Source organism: Ovis canadensis, chromosome 2 (genome assembly GCF_042477335.2).
Source record: "Ovis canadensis isolate MfBH-ARS-UI-01 breed Bighorn chromosome 2, ARS-UI_OviCan_v2, whole genome shotgun sequence".
Taxonomy (NCBI): domain Eukaryota; kingdom Metazoa; phylum Chordata; class Mammalia; order Artiodactyla; family Bovidae; genus Ovis; species Ovis canadensis.
Genome location: NC_091246.1, coordinates 207093524 through 207108263, shown reverse-complemented (window position 1 = coordinate 207108263; position 14740 = coordinate 207093524). Strand labels below are relative to the sequence as shown.

The 14740-nt window shown below is 42.0% G+C and overlaps 1 protein-coding gene across 2 annotated transcripts in view; it reads left to right on the top strand.

Moving 5' to 3' along the window:
* Window positions 1-14740, top strand: part of SATB2 (SATB homeobox 2) — a 200715-nt gene that overhangs the window by 76701 nt on the left and 109274 nt on the right. For both annotated transcript variants that reach the window (XM_069574480.1, XM_069574479.1), the window contains exons 4-5: window positions 5123-5249; window positions 6650-6773. In XM_069574480.1, the coding sequence (XP_069430581.1) occupies window positions 5123-5249; window positions 6650-6773 (251 nt within the window). The remainder of the gene's footprint in view (window positions 1-5122; window positions 5250-6649; window positions 6774-14740) is intronic.

Here is a 14740-nt window from a genome sequence, read left to right as displayed (position 1 = left end):
TTCTCCAATGCTGTGAGTCCGATATCCCCTGTGGGTACATACCCTTTCTTCTTTCTTTGTCCTCCTTCCCTGTACTGAGGCATTTCTTGGGGGTCTGTATCTCTCCTTAGAGGGAGTCAGGAAGAGGCTGTTATGGTATAATTAGATACACCTATCTGGATTATTTCAGCTCTTCCCCCCACCCCCCCACAGAATACTTCCTTCTTTTAGTCTATCTGAATTCTAGTCCAGGTTTTTTAAAAAAAATTATTGGAGTATAGTTGATTTACCTGGTGTTAGTTTCAGGTGTACAGCAAAGTGAGTCGATTATACATCTCCATCTAGCCAGTATAGCTTCATTGTCCTCAAGTTTTGCTTTGATGGTGTTACATCTATAACCAAGAGCTTTCAAATATCTGTCCTCTTCTCGTGTTTACTAGGCACTTAATCTGTGCCATCCGACGGCCACATTCTCATTCTCATTTTAAGCCTGGTGGCAACCCTAAAGAGCAGGCATTATTACTATCCCCATCTTACAGACAGTGGAAACTGAGTCTTGAAGAGACTAACTAAACAACTTGCCCAGAGGCTCACAGCTGACAAGAAGAGGGGACTGGGCATGGACTCACCTCTGACCCCAGGCCTTGCTTATAACCTCTGACCCATGCAGTGTGCTGCTGAGTTGGACATCCAGGCCTTCCAGAGTTGGAACCAAGCTCTTTCCAGTCTTGTCTTCTGTTGTGCTTCACACTTGAACCCATGTGGCTTGTAGGCTACTAAGATGAATGAGCACAGGGTATTTGAAGTGAATCTTTGATTTCCTAGTGATGTTACTCAAGGTAACCCAGCCCTGCTTAATCTCCCTTTCCTCATGAAAGGAGCTGAAAATAGATATCTGGGGTGAAGTTCTGATGGAGAAATTGAAGAGGTTCACTTTCAGTCCATTTGATGGTACAAAAAAAAGAGACACTGAGAGGTAAAGGGTTTTTGTACTGATTTTGTTAGTTTTAAAGTAGGAGAGATCTGAACTTGTAGGTAAAAGGAAGGCGATACTGCACGGCAAGGTTGTAAGAAATGAATAAGCAGGGGGGAGGGGCAAGAACAGGGATAAAAGGAGGGACATAATTGATGTATGCTCTTCCTTTGTGATTTAAAATAATGAGGGCCTTTTGTAGGCACTTGACTGAATTAAAGATTAAATGATATTGAAGTCATCCTTGAGTAAATATTTTTGAAATTAATTATATTTGCCTTTTAGGGAGCATTACATGCATGAGAAGACACTTCAGTTGTCTCTGACTGTGCGATGCTATGGACTGTAGCCCGCCAGACTCCTCTATCTGTGGGAGTCTTGTCCATGGCAAGAATACTGTAGTGGGTTGCCACTACCTCCTCCAGGGGATCTTCCTGACCCAGAGATTGAAGCCGTGTCTCTTACATCTACTGCATTGCAGGCCGATTCTTTACCACTAGCTCCACCTGGGAAACCCTAGGAAGCATAAATGTGTCAAGATAATTACTGTAAATTGTTGGAATTAATGATATCCAGGCTCTGTACTGGGGCTTCTCTGGTGGTTCAGATGGTAAAGAATCTACCTGCCAGTGCAGGAGACATGGGTTTCATCCGTGGGTCAGGAAGATTGCCTAGAGAAGGGAATGGCAACCCACTCCAGTATTTGTGCCTGGAGAATTCCATGGACAGAGGAGCCTGGCGGGCTGCAGTCCATGGGGTCATAATGAGTTGGACATAACTGAGCAGCTGACACATACAACAGAGCTCTGTACTAAGGGCTCTATATTCAGGCTCACAATATCATGTGAGGTCAGTATTTTTATTGTTGCATTTTACAGATTAGAGGATTGAGGTACGGGGAAATGATGGAACTTGCTGTGGCTACATGGTTAGTTGGTAGAGGAGCCAGAATATGAGCAACAGCAGTTTGGCTTGGAAGCTGGAGTTCTTGGTCATTATGGTGTCTGCTTCCCAATTTGATTTCCTCAGGCAAGGGAGGTGGGAGGCATGTTCAAGTTGGGGGGGACATGGGTAAACCTATGGCTGATTGATATTGATGTTTGGTAGAAATCAACACAGTACTATAAAGCAATTGTCCTTCAATTAAAAGTTAATTAAAGAAAAAACCAATTCAATTTCCTCAATTAACACTTGATACCAGCCCAAGTAATATTTCTGTTTGTTTTATACCAAGGAAGGAGAACTGTATCTCAGGAAGGTATTTCCAAAGAAGGTTAATACTTTAGACAAGACCTTGTTTGGAGGAAAGGCTTGTTAAGAAGAGTTGCTCCAAGTCCCTGCCAGGCTGGAAGAGAGCAGCCTCTGGACATGGCAGTCCTAGCACTTCTAGCATCTGCAAACTCTGGCAGGTAGTTAAGCAAAGAGCATGACTTCTAGGTGCAGGTTAGTCAATATGGTGTGAAAAAGAAAAAGCACACACCACTTCCCATTGCCTGAAAATAGCGTGTGTCAACAGCTCTCTTCCAAGATGTAGAAACCAACCTGTAGCAGCTGCTCTCTGTGAAGGCATTAAGTGGTGAAGACACCTGTATGTGTCTAATTCCAGCCCAAACAAGTCTCCTTCCGGATCATCAAGGTAGGGAGAGAATTCATCTAAATGGAGACGAATAATTTCAATAGAGTGATTGTCTATCATTTCTGGTAGAGATTCCTCCTCCTCTACTTTTGTAAAAAATTGAGGTATAATTAAACACAATAAAATACAGGCATATTAGGTGTTCGGTTATATGGATTTTGACAATTTTTATACCCATGCAACCACCAGCCGAAACTAGAAATCCCTTTTATGTTCCTTTCCAGTCATGACTCTGCTCTCTTGAGGTCAGCACATTCTGACCTCTCTTCTCATAGAAGAGTCTTGCTTGTTCTTGTATTTTATATAAATGAAAGCATTAGGAGATATTCTGTTGTGTCTGGCTGCACTGTGGTATAAACTTGCAGCAGAACACTCCACAACAATAAAGAGGGATGAACGATGACACACACTAGCATGAATGAATCCCCTCTAGAGTTGTGCGTTAAAGTTTACAGGATTCCATGGCTTCGTGCTATCTCTATATTCTTAGTAACCAAATGACCCACACAGTTGTCTTCTACTTGTTTAGGAGTTGCTGGCTTTGTTTTTTCTCCCTCTAATCTCTTATAATAAAATACCATCTTTAGGAGATGGTCAGGTTATACTCAGGCTTCCCAGGTGGCGTTAGTGGTAAAGACCCCACCAGCCAGTGCAGGAAATATGCAAGGGATGTGGGTTCAATCCCTGGCTCAGGAAGATCCCCTGGAGGAGGGCTCAGCAACCCACTTCAGTATTCTTGCCTGGAGAATCCCATGGACAGAGGAACCTGGTGGGCTCCAGTCCTTAGGGTTGCAAAGAGTCAGACACAACTGAAGCAACTTAGCATGCACACACAGTTTATACTCAACTTATGGGCTATCACGATAATGGATTTTTAAAGGGAATTTAAAACTGCGGAGTGGTTTTTTTTTTTTTTTAAAGGAAATATGTTAGGTCCCACGGTATCTTTTTAGTACTTTCAGAAGTCAGGAGCAGTAGAGGAAGCAAAGGAGCAGACCCGGCCTCTGCGGATGGCTGCCCAGTGGGCGCTGGATGTTCATTTCATGACTACTCCTTGCTGTGTGCTGTGCACTTTTCATTGTCATGAGAGAGAATGTTAGGAAAACTATCCCCACAAGAAAACAGCTTTTCTTGGCAAGTGAAATATGACTTAAGGAGCCAGAACTGGAGACATACGGTACTATGAATGAGAGCTGTGTTACTTTATTGGATCTGAGTCCAGGCACTATTTATACTGCAGCATATTCAGCACCAGATTGTTAAATCTTAATACTGAAACAGTGCATCATTTTAATATTTTTGTTCTGTTTATTCCCTGTTTTCAAGCATTATGTCAAGCATTGCGCATTCATTGATTTCATCTTGGACAGGACGTGCCCTGACCAGAAAGTTCATTTCCTATTATTGGAATTTTGCCCCATAGCTATAAAGCAGCATCTTATGAAGCTTTTAAAGGTTTACTTGGGTATACAGGTGTTATCTCTCTTTGATGATAAAATATATTTTTTGAAAGAACAGTGTAGCTGGAACTCACCTGTGTTGCCAAAAATAAAAATAAAAATGCTGTTCCTCGTCTATCACTGTAGCATGGCTGTGTGGGAGTGTGGCAGTTTTTGACATCTAGGGGACCTTTGGATTTTTTTGTAGCATACAAATAAAATGCTTGTTTCTCTGTGTTTCTTGTGCAGTGAGTTTCTCCTTATATTTTGTTATCAGTGTATGGGTGCCCTGTGCTCCAGATAAGGTCCATCTTGTGACTAGCCTAGCATTTTCACCATGCCTTGCTGAAGCTGTCCTGTGAGTCTGTCCAGGTCTGACCAGGATTTTTATTGTCTCCATTGTCCTGAGTGTTTACCATATGTAGCAGAGGGGAAGGGTACCACTGTCATTGTAAAGAAAAGCTGAGGAACTATCAAAGGGGGGAAAAAAGGAAGTTGAAGGCATCTCTGCTATTTCTGATCTGTGGTCAGTCATTGTGCTATGGAACACAAGCCCTCCGCCTGGTGAAACGTGAATTTAGAAGTGAATTCTCACTGCTTCTTCAGCTCCAAATGCTATTCACACTGGGGTTCACACCACAACCAGGATGTGACTGTGTGTGTGCTGAGCCCACACACAGGAATTTTCTTGTACAATTCAAAACTGAATCTTATATTTACTTAAGACTTGCTTTTTTTTTTTTTTTGTCTATGAAATCAGCAGTTCGGTATATTTAGCATCAGTCTTAAGTTAGACTGTGAAATAAGACTTTGGGGGAAGGAAGTGTCCGTATGGTTTTCTAAGTAATTTAAGAAACAGGAAAACATAAAAAAAAACTGATTGTCCGTGATTAAACCTCATCCTTTCATTCTCATCTTCCTGTATAGTTAACTCAATTGTCAGCCGGAGAGAAATAGGCTATTGCACTGGGTTGTAAAATATCTGAGTGGGCCTTGGATGTTGGCTATTGGATGACCTTCTTAACATTGAACAAACAACGAGAGGGTTTAATAAATAGCAGCTATGTGTTTATTATGTTTTTCTTCCCTGTGCAGGAATAATCAAGCTGGGGAGGTGGAACCCTCTCCCCCTCAGTTATGTGACAGATGCACCCGACGCGACAGTGGCCGACATGCTGCAAGATGTCTATCACGTCGTGACGTTGAAAATCCAATTACAAAGGTGGGTGTCTCTGAACATCTGCCCTTCCTTACTCTCGGAGCTGCTCCGTCGATCATAGACTCGCTGCAGAGATCAGCTCATCCTGTCTTTGTTAATTTCTTGACATCAGATGAAATGAAAAGAAAAAAAAAAAAAGAAGAGGAGGGGAAGGGGGCCCTTCACCAGGCATCTTTATAGTCCACATTCCAACTGTTTTATGTTTTGTTTTCAGAAGCAGTGAAGTGGTAACCTAGGGGGAGCTTGATAAATCATTAAAAATCTGCAGCCTGTAAAGGGGCACTTTCCAAAGCGCCTAATTTAATGAGTCCTCTGGTTAAATGCTTAGTACATAATACTTGAAGAATCAACACCTCTGCTGTTTCAGGCTTGTGTTTGAGGAGTGAGTTGGGTGCCTGGGTAGCCTACTTACCCAGAGGGCACTGGCACTGGACTTTGCTTTCCTCTCTGGTAGCCTGCAGAAGTTCTGGGAATGGTTCCTTTTTTTCAGATACAGCACTCAAGACAAAGTATACCACTAAAGAATCAAGAGGGTCTCTGCCATATCTTGTGTTGTAAAGTACCTGCAAGTTATATCCCTTATATTGTCCTTTCCTCTCCTGCTGCTAAGTCACTTCAGTCGTGTCCAACTCTGTGCGACCCCATAGACGGCAGCCCACCTGGCTCCCCGTCCCTGGGATTCTCCAGGCAAGAACACTGGAGTGGGTTGCCATTTCCTTCTCCAATGCATGAAAGTGAAAAGTGAAAGTGAAGTTGCTCAGTCTTGTCCGACCCTCAGCGACCCCATGGACTATAGCCTACCAGATTCCTCTGTCCATGGGATTTTCTAGGCAAGAGTACTGGAGTGGGTTGCCATTGCCTTCTTAGGTTTTGAGTTTACCCCCTTTCAGAGAATTTGCACTTTAATAGGGACCTACCATTCCTGTCCTTGTCTAGGAATACTTTAATATCTTTAGTTAGTTTTTGGTTAGGTAAGTAACATCTCTAGATTGTTCTGTGAGGGTTAAGGGTGAAAGTGAAAGTAGGCCTTCAAATCTGGTGAAGCTTATGTTACGTTTAACCTTAGGAATGTCCAATAATTAAATTTAAATTGCAGAAGTTTGTAAGCATACTGCCATGCCATTTCTATCAGCAGGTTGGAAAAATCATACTTTTAAAAATTGGCATTTCTTTATCTGCAAAATGACTGTTTTTCTCAGGCTAGTGTGATGGCCAACTGAAAGAGGCCACAGTGGGCTCTGCTGAGGCCCTAGAGAAGCAGTTTTACTCCCTTTCCCTCATTTCGAGCCCAGGTTCGACCGTGTTCTTTGCTGCTTCTGCCTATGCTTTACAGAACGGGGGGTGACTGCTGTACTCTGCACTATTAGGGTTTGCACGTCATTCATTCTTCCTCTGTTTTCCAGTTGTTCGAAGTTGGAAGACTTGCCTGCAGAGCAGTGGAACCATGCCACGGTCCGCAATGCCTTAAAGGAATTGCTTAAAGAGATGAACCAGAGCACATTAGCCAAAGAATGCCCTCTCTCCCAGGTCAGTGTCTTCAGCGCAAATGAAGCAGCCATGGGTGTGCTGTCTAGCAGGAGGGGCACTCCCGCTCAGACAGTTGTCTTTATATTCACACTACATCGTGTTGTTCAGTCGCCCAGTCGTGTCCAGCTCTTTGTGATCCCATGGACTATAGCATGCCAGGCCTCCCTTGTCCCTCACTATCTCCCAGAGTTTGTCCAAGTTCATGTTCATAGCATCCATCCTCCTCATCCTCTGATGCCCTCTGATGTCCAGCCTTCTCATCCTCTGATGCCCTCTGATGTCCAGCCTTCTCATCCTCTGATGCCCTCTTCTTCTGCCCTCAGTCTTTCCCAGCATCAGGAACTTTTGCAGTGAGTCCTTGGTGGCTCAGCTGGTAAAGAATCCGCCTGCAATGCAGGAGACCCCAGTTTGATTTCTGGGTCAGGAAGTTCCCCTGGAGAAGGGATGGGCTATCCATTGCAGTATTCTTGGGCTTCCCTGGTGGCTCAGACAGTAAAAAATCTGCCTGCAATGCAGGAGACCTGGGTTTGATCCCTGGGTGGGGAAGATCCCTTGGAAGGTGACACTACATCTTAGGTGGGCAAAAATATGGAGACTGTGATGCTTTTTGTTGTAGAGGAGAACTTATCACTTACTAGAGCTCTGATGTAGGAGGAGTCACATTAAAATATTTCACACTCATTCTTTAACTTCTCATACATGTCATAGGAGGTGTGTATCAATATTTCTATTTTATAGGTCAAGAAAACAAGGCTTAGAGGCCCTTTACCTGCATAACCTTACTCAGCTGGTTAATTGCAACTCCAGTTGAGACCTCCCTTGCCAAAGTGCAGGCTCCAAGTTGCATTTCTTGGTCAATGAAATGGGTCAGCCATGCCAAATACATCTTAATTTGTTTATATTTGTTTATTGAGCCTTTTCTGGGTCTAGCAGAGAGAGATGATCTTTGCATCATATATGTTCTATAGAGATTTTGTGGTGAGTTCAGCATGTAAAAATGCACTGTGAGAAAAAGCGGTACTCTTTCTTTAATGAACTGATCATAAGCTATGCTGCTGCTGCTGCTGCTGCTGCTGCTAAGTTGCTTCAGTCGTGTCGACTCTGTGCGACCCCATAGACGGCAGCCCACCAGGCTCCCCGTCTCTGGGATTCTCCAGGCAAGAACACTGGAGTGGGTTGCCATTTCCTTCTCCAGTGCATGAAAGTGAAAAGTGAAAGTGAAGTCACTCAGTAAGTGTCCGATTCTTCGTGAACCCATGGACTGCAGCCTACCAGACTCTTCCATCCATGGGATTTTCCAGGCAAGAGTACTGGAGTGGGGTGCCATTGCCTTCTCCGGATCATAAGCTATAACAAGTCACAAAAGTAAGAGATCGAGAGGATGAAAGGGAGGAATGCAGAGGAAGGGCTTCTGTTACTGTTTGTGTTTATGGGTGAGGGCACCACTTTTTCTAATGATAAGATGTTTTGGTGGCTATAGGTAGTGGCTTAGAACAGCTGTGAAGTGAACTCAGGTTGGCATTATTTAAAGCTATGAATGGAAATCCATTTTCTGGTGTGAGTTGCTGTACTTGATATAAGACAGTAGGTTGACTGCATGTCTGTCAAGTTCAAGGGACGATAACAAGAACCATGGAAACTTGATATGTCCTGAGCTATGTTCTAGGATAACAGTCTTTGGGGGAATTAGGAAGCCTAGTGGTTAAGAATCTGCATTGAGAATCAGTCAGATCTGGCTTCAGGTCTTGGCTTACAAGCCTCTGTGATCTTATCTATTTCTTTGTAAGTAAAACCAGGAGAGTAATAGTTCTAAGTCATATAATGAGGAGTAATGAGATAAATCACATAAATTCTTGGCCTAGTACTGGCATACAATGATACTCCATAAATAGTACCAGCTGTTATTATTGAGACATGATATTGTTGGTGTGAATTGAATATTTTTTATATGTGTCTTGGAGAGTGTTTTGGAATAGATCCTCTGAGACAAAGCCTACTATTAATATTTTTGATTCCAAAAAAATCAAGCCAGCAGGCACCTGAGTGATTGGTAGATGGAAAGGGACACTAGTGTTTCTTGACCATCAGTCATGTCCCTGCTTCTGTGCTTACAGCTTTTGTAGGCCATTTCAATACCTCCCTGTTGGTATGTTTTATCTAACTCTTTGTGACCTTTTTGAGTCACACTAGGTTCCTCTGTCTATGGGATTTTTCAGGCAACAATACTGGAGTGGGTTGCTATTTCCTCCTCCAGAGGATGTACATAGTATTAAAGCTTGTTGCTAGAATTTTTATTTATTCCAATGTGATTACTTATGAAGTTCTAAAATATATATATTTTGAATTATTCTGATCATACATAGGGACTGGATAAAGAACAATTTAGAAAAACAATTCAGTCATTTGTCTTAAATTTTACAGTTAGTCACAGTTAATTTTCTCTTGGATTTACTTGAAAGTCAAATTGGGCTTTGCCTGGAAGTAGACAAGCTCCTAACCTAATATCACCAATTCGGAATTTTATCCAGGGTTTTTGAGGCCTGCAGGAATTTGGTCAGTGTTGATCTGTTGTGATTATTTGGTTTGGTTATAGCTGTAAGATGTGACTAGAGAGACAGCCTGCATGGAAGGAACCCACATGAGGAGCTGAGAGCCCTGAGCTCTACTCTTTTTCTCTCTCTCTTTTTGCTGGCTGAGCCGTGTGGCTTGTGGAATTGAACCTGGCCCTGGGCAGTGACAGGACCATGTCCTAACTATTGGACTACCAGGGAATTATTGAACCTCAGTTCTTTTGTGATCTGGGGCAAGCCTGTCCACTCTCAGAGCCTCATTAAGCTTGTCTGTAAACTGGGCATGATTGTGTCCACATGTGTCCTGTAATTTGCAGGGTTGTCTTGAGCTTTGAATGAGAACATCTTTACCCTTGCTGTAAAAGTGCTTTTGCTCCCCCATTTTCTCTTCGCATTGCTTGCCCACCGAGTTGCCCAACCTCAAAAGTGTCTTTTCTGTCACTCTGATAGTAGATACTATGGGTTCTACCACCTCCATATTAAAATCTTCCTCCTTTGTGCCATTGCCTTGTTTAGGCTTCATCACCTCTCTTGTGAAACATTTTCAGTCATCCTGCGTCATAATCTTTCTTCTGGCACCTGCTTCTCCAACACTAACATTGTATCATTTCCTTGCCTATAAGCCTCCAGCGGCTCCCCCTGCTCAGCCTGTAGGGAGAGCAGACTGAATAGCCTGTGTATACTATGAAGATGACAGACACTAGCCTGATTTCTATCCGTCACCTTCCTCCCTCTACCTACATCTGCTCAGTGCTCCAAATGTATGCAGCTGAAACATTTACCATTGCTCAGACTTCACCAAAATGTTCCCAAGGGTGGGAACAATCTAACTACTACCCTTAGCATTTCCTCTACTCCATGCACCTGTGTTTTTGATATTTTTAAAATTTCTGTAGAAACCTCTTTACCTGTTCAATGACTAACCTCCCCTGTCTGCATGAGACTAGTCCTCAAGGGAGATGTGCCACGTTAATCTCTGGCTTTGGTGGCCCCTGTGCACAATGCTGGTGACCTTGGAGTCCTTCGGTGTGGCACTGCTTTGCTTTTGCTGTGTGATTTCTCTTGGCTAGCATGCCCTACTCTCTTCTGCTTGATAAAATCCTTCAAATATCAGCTGGGAAGTCACTTCTGGTGAAGAACCCTGACCTTCTGATTAAAGTAGTTGCTTCTGCTTTTAGTAACCTTTTGGACACACCCCTGTCAGAGCACTTATCACAACCTGCTGTCAATGTTATCTGCCAGTTCTCATCACTTAATGGACTGCCTCACAATAGCAGAAGCCATCTCTTATCTTTTATCTCAGAGTTCTCAGCATTCAGCACAAAGAGTATCTTGAATGTAGTTGTTACTGTAATGCATGAGTTTTAAACTTTGGCCCAACTAAGCTTTTGGGTTGGATATTCTTTGTGATTGGGGAATGACCTGTGATCCGGTGTATCATAGGGTATTTAGAAACATCCTTGACCTCTACCTACTAGATGCCAGTAGCATTCCCCACCCAACTCGGTGCCAGCCAAAATGTCTCGACATTGCCAAATGTCCTTTGAAGGGAGGCAAATGATTCTTGGTTGAGAGCCACTGCTCTAAGGTGTTTAATTAATTTAATAATTAAAATGTTTAAGAAAGTTTTATAAAATATAAAGTTTTATTATTTTTACAGTGGTTTTGGCAGCTCTAAAATGTTTGGAATGAGAAACAATGAATATAGTACTTTGGTGGTTGATGCCCCCAGAACATTTTCAATCAAACGGAGGCTCTTTTCTATTGCTTAGATATGGGGGATATTTGATTTAGGCTTCTGGTATGTTGTGTGATTTTGGAAAACATCACTGGCGTAGTCCTTCTCAGCCAGCAAGGGCACATAGTATACGTGTCTACATTAATCCTATGGCTGTTACTCTGAAACATTCCGGATTATTCACTTAAATTGCATAGCTGGATTGAATTTCAATGTGGAGATAAGCTCACTCATTTTTTTGGTGGTTACCATAGAATAGGTGAATATATTTTTATTCAACCCGTGTAGTGTTAAAAAGAATGAATTTTTGTTTATAGAAGGTGAAACAGTAATTTAAAAATGTATTTTACCAGCTTGAATGGAGTCCCAGTTGACTCAGGTACTTTACAAAGGATTGGGGGTATAGTGGTGAAGATGAAAGAAACGAAACTTTCAGCCTAGGAAGAAGAGAGTGGAGCATCCAATAGTACTTCACAGGAGAACGGTAGATTATTGGGCTATTTAAAATATTCTCAGTTCATGAGTAAAAGACTGGTTTTGAAATAATTCTCCCTTATTACCCCCACGTCAATCCATTTTAGGTATTTCCTCACTTAAGTTTGGCAGTTGCATAAAAGAATAATTCAGTGGCTAGTATATTTTCAAGTAGTTTTCTTGAATATCCCAGTGGTCTACATTTCAAAAGAGCAGGCTTGAGGGCAGAAGGAAAGAGTGGGAAAGTCCATAAAAGGGCAACAATTGCAGGCTGAGGCATATATATTTAAAGACAGGGAAGTCGTGATTTAGCTGTTTGTTCTCTGTCTGGCCAGATGCTTAGAAAGTATAGGTTATGTTTGTGTGTCTGTGTATTTATTTTTGATTTCACCTTTCAAAATATGTTTAAGTGCTGACAGCTTCTTCCTTTTCCTCTGATGTCCTCCTGAGTCACCACTTCCAGCCTCTTCCATCAGCCCCATTGTCTGTCCCAAGCATCCTAATTTACTGTACCTTAGGCCTAGGTCTTCCTTATTAAATGGTCTCTAACTATTCCAGTTTGAAAACATTATGAACATGTCTTTCTGTGGCTTACTAATTTTTTACTCAAGGAAAAGTTAAAAGACAAAACCCCAGATCCTTAGGGTTTTAAACAGTACCCACCTTAACTATCTCATAGGTTATTAGGATGATCAAATGGAAGGACAGTTTGCAAATGCCCCCTCCTCCCTTCCTAACATTATCTCTGCAACACTACACATGTTTAAAACTTTTTTCGTGTATGTGGTAAAAAATGTATAACACGAAGTTTATCATTTTAACAATTTTTAAATTTATAATTTTATAATCCAGTATCATTGACTACATTTACAGGTCGTACAATCATAACCCCTCACCCCCATCTGTTTTCCAAACTTTTTATCACTCCAGATGAAAGTTCTATAAATATTAAGCAATAATTGCCTATTCTTCTCTCTTCCAACAGCCCCTGGTTACCTCTGTTCTATCTTCTGTCCCTATGAATTTACTTATTCTAGATGTCTCATAAAAGTAGAATCATAGAATATTTGTCCTTTTGTCTTGGCTTGTTTAACTTAGCATATAGATATATTTTTAAAGCAGGTCTGCCCCATTCCCCTATTTGAGGTTTTATTGCCAAATATTTGAGGAACAAGATGACTGGTAGAAGTTACTAAACTGTGAAAATGTTATAGTATCGTGGTGGTGTTTATGTAGTCTTTTAGAGACATAGATTGTAGGATAATGATTTGTGTCATTTTAAGCAAGTCTTGCCCATTTGAGGGGTCAGTAAAGGACCAACCTAAATTGCAATATGCCAAAATAATCAGACAATGAAATCAAATAGCCAAATGGGTCAGTAGAAAATAGCAGATTGATCATGCCCTCATCTATAGACTAGTGACTGATCAAATGCCTGGATTGGTATTGTCTTAACTGTCCGTTTCATTTAATCTTAAATTCATGCATGTCCTGTGTTAACCAGGTGTTGACTGTCCCTTTCAGTTATTATCATGCAAAGTTGTATTAGTTCATGTGCAACCTCATGAATCTTGTTGATGGGGACGCACAAATGACAACTTCAAAGTAATTCCCAGCGGGTGACTGGGATGATGTCTGAGAAATGACTGCATGGAGGGAAGAAAGCTGACATTCACTGGCTCCATATCCTGTGTGTTAGGCCTTCTGCACAGATCTTCTCTCTGAATCCTTCCAGCCTCAGAGGCTAGTATCCATATTTCATTCTCACAGATGAGGGTGCCCCTGTCAGACAAGCAAGCCCTTCCATAGTCTTCTAGGTGAGGAGTTCTTGAATTGACTCATGTCAGACTCCACAGCCCAGGGGAAGTATTTCTATCAACTAGAATGGCAGGAAGTTTCCATTCTGATAGTATAACTCAGAAATGGTGATGGAAAAGGATGTTAGAAGGCTGACAAAAGTGAAAGTGAAGTAGCTCAGTCATGTCTGACCCTTTGCAACCCCATGGACTGTACAGCCTTCTAGGCTCCTCCGTCCATGGAGTTTTCCAGGCAAGAGTATTAAAGTGGTTTGCCATTTCCTTCTCCAAGAGATCTTCCCCACCCAGGGATCGAACCTGGGTCTCCCGCCTCACAGGCACACAGACGCTTTACCGTCTGAGCCACCAGGGAAGCTTTTAGAAGGCTGACAAATAACATTAATTTTTCATGATAAAGTAATTCCTCCAAGTCATTTCTTCCCTATACTGTACCTTCCTGGTGGCTCAGACAGTAAAGAATCTACCTGCAGTACAGGAGACCTGGGTTCAATCCCGTGGTCAGAAAGATTCCCTGGAGAAGCGAATGGCAACCCATTCTAGCATTCTTGCCTGGAGAATCCCATGGACAGAGGAGCCTGGTGGGCTACAGTCCATCAGATCGCAAAAAGTTGGACATGACTGAGTGACTAACAGTTTCACTTCGTATCCTTAGTTGGAGTATTATTATGATCTCATGTTTAATAGTTATTTAGCATATCACAAAACATAATGACAAGGCTAAAAACAAGCAAAGAATGCATATGCCATTCATTGCCTGCATCGTGCTCTTTCCTCTATGCTAAGGTAGAAAGGATGGCCCTGAGATGCCAGCTTCCCCCCCCCACTTCTCTTGCTCTGACGGGGCATGCGTTCTCACCAGTGGAACATGTAACCATTCACTTTGGTTTTAAAATGTTCTTTTTAACAATGAGTGTATTATGTATCTGCAGCTTAGCTACTCTTAGTATAACGTTGCTGTTCAAACTAATCTCACTAAGCCAAAGGGAAAGTGGTGAAAAATACCCAATTATTTTATCTTTCCTTTTTGGGAAGGAGGAAAAGGCAATGCTCAGATCTCTGTCTTTCCCAGTATATGTACAAATCATCTTAACCTGTGTTTGCTGTTTTGCTTTTCCTATTAAGTTTTAAATTACCTTTAGGTCCCTTAACTTCCTCTGATTCTTAATTCCTTAGTTAGCTCATATAAAGGCCTGAAACTTTTTGTTTCATTTTTGTCACCTTGTTTCTTGCTTTGTCTAAAGAATTGGTTGCAGTATCCACTTTGGGCTTGTGTTCACTGATGGAGATGGTGGTGAAGATTTCCCAAGAAATAGTGTGGCCTAGTGGTAGTGTCTCTTTGTGCTGTTCCCTGCTGCTATTTGACTTTGA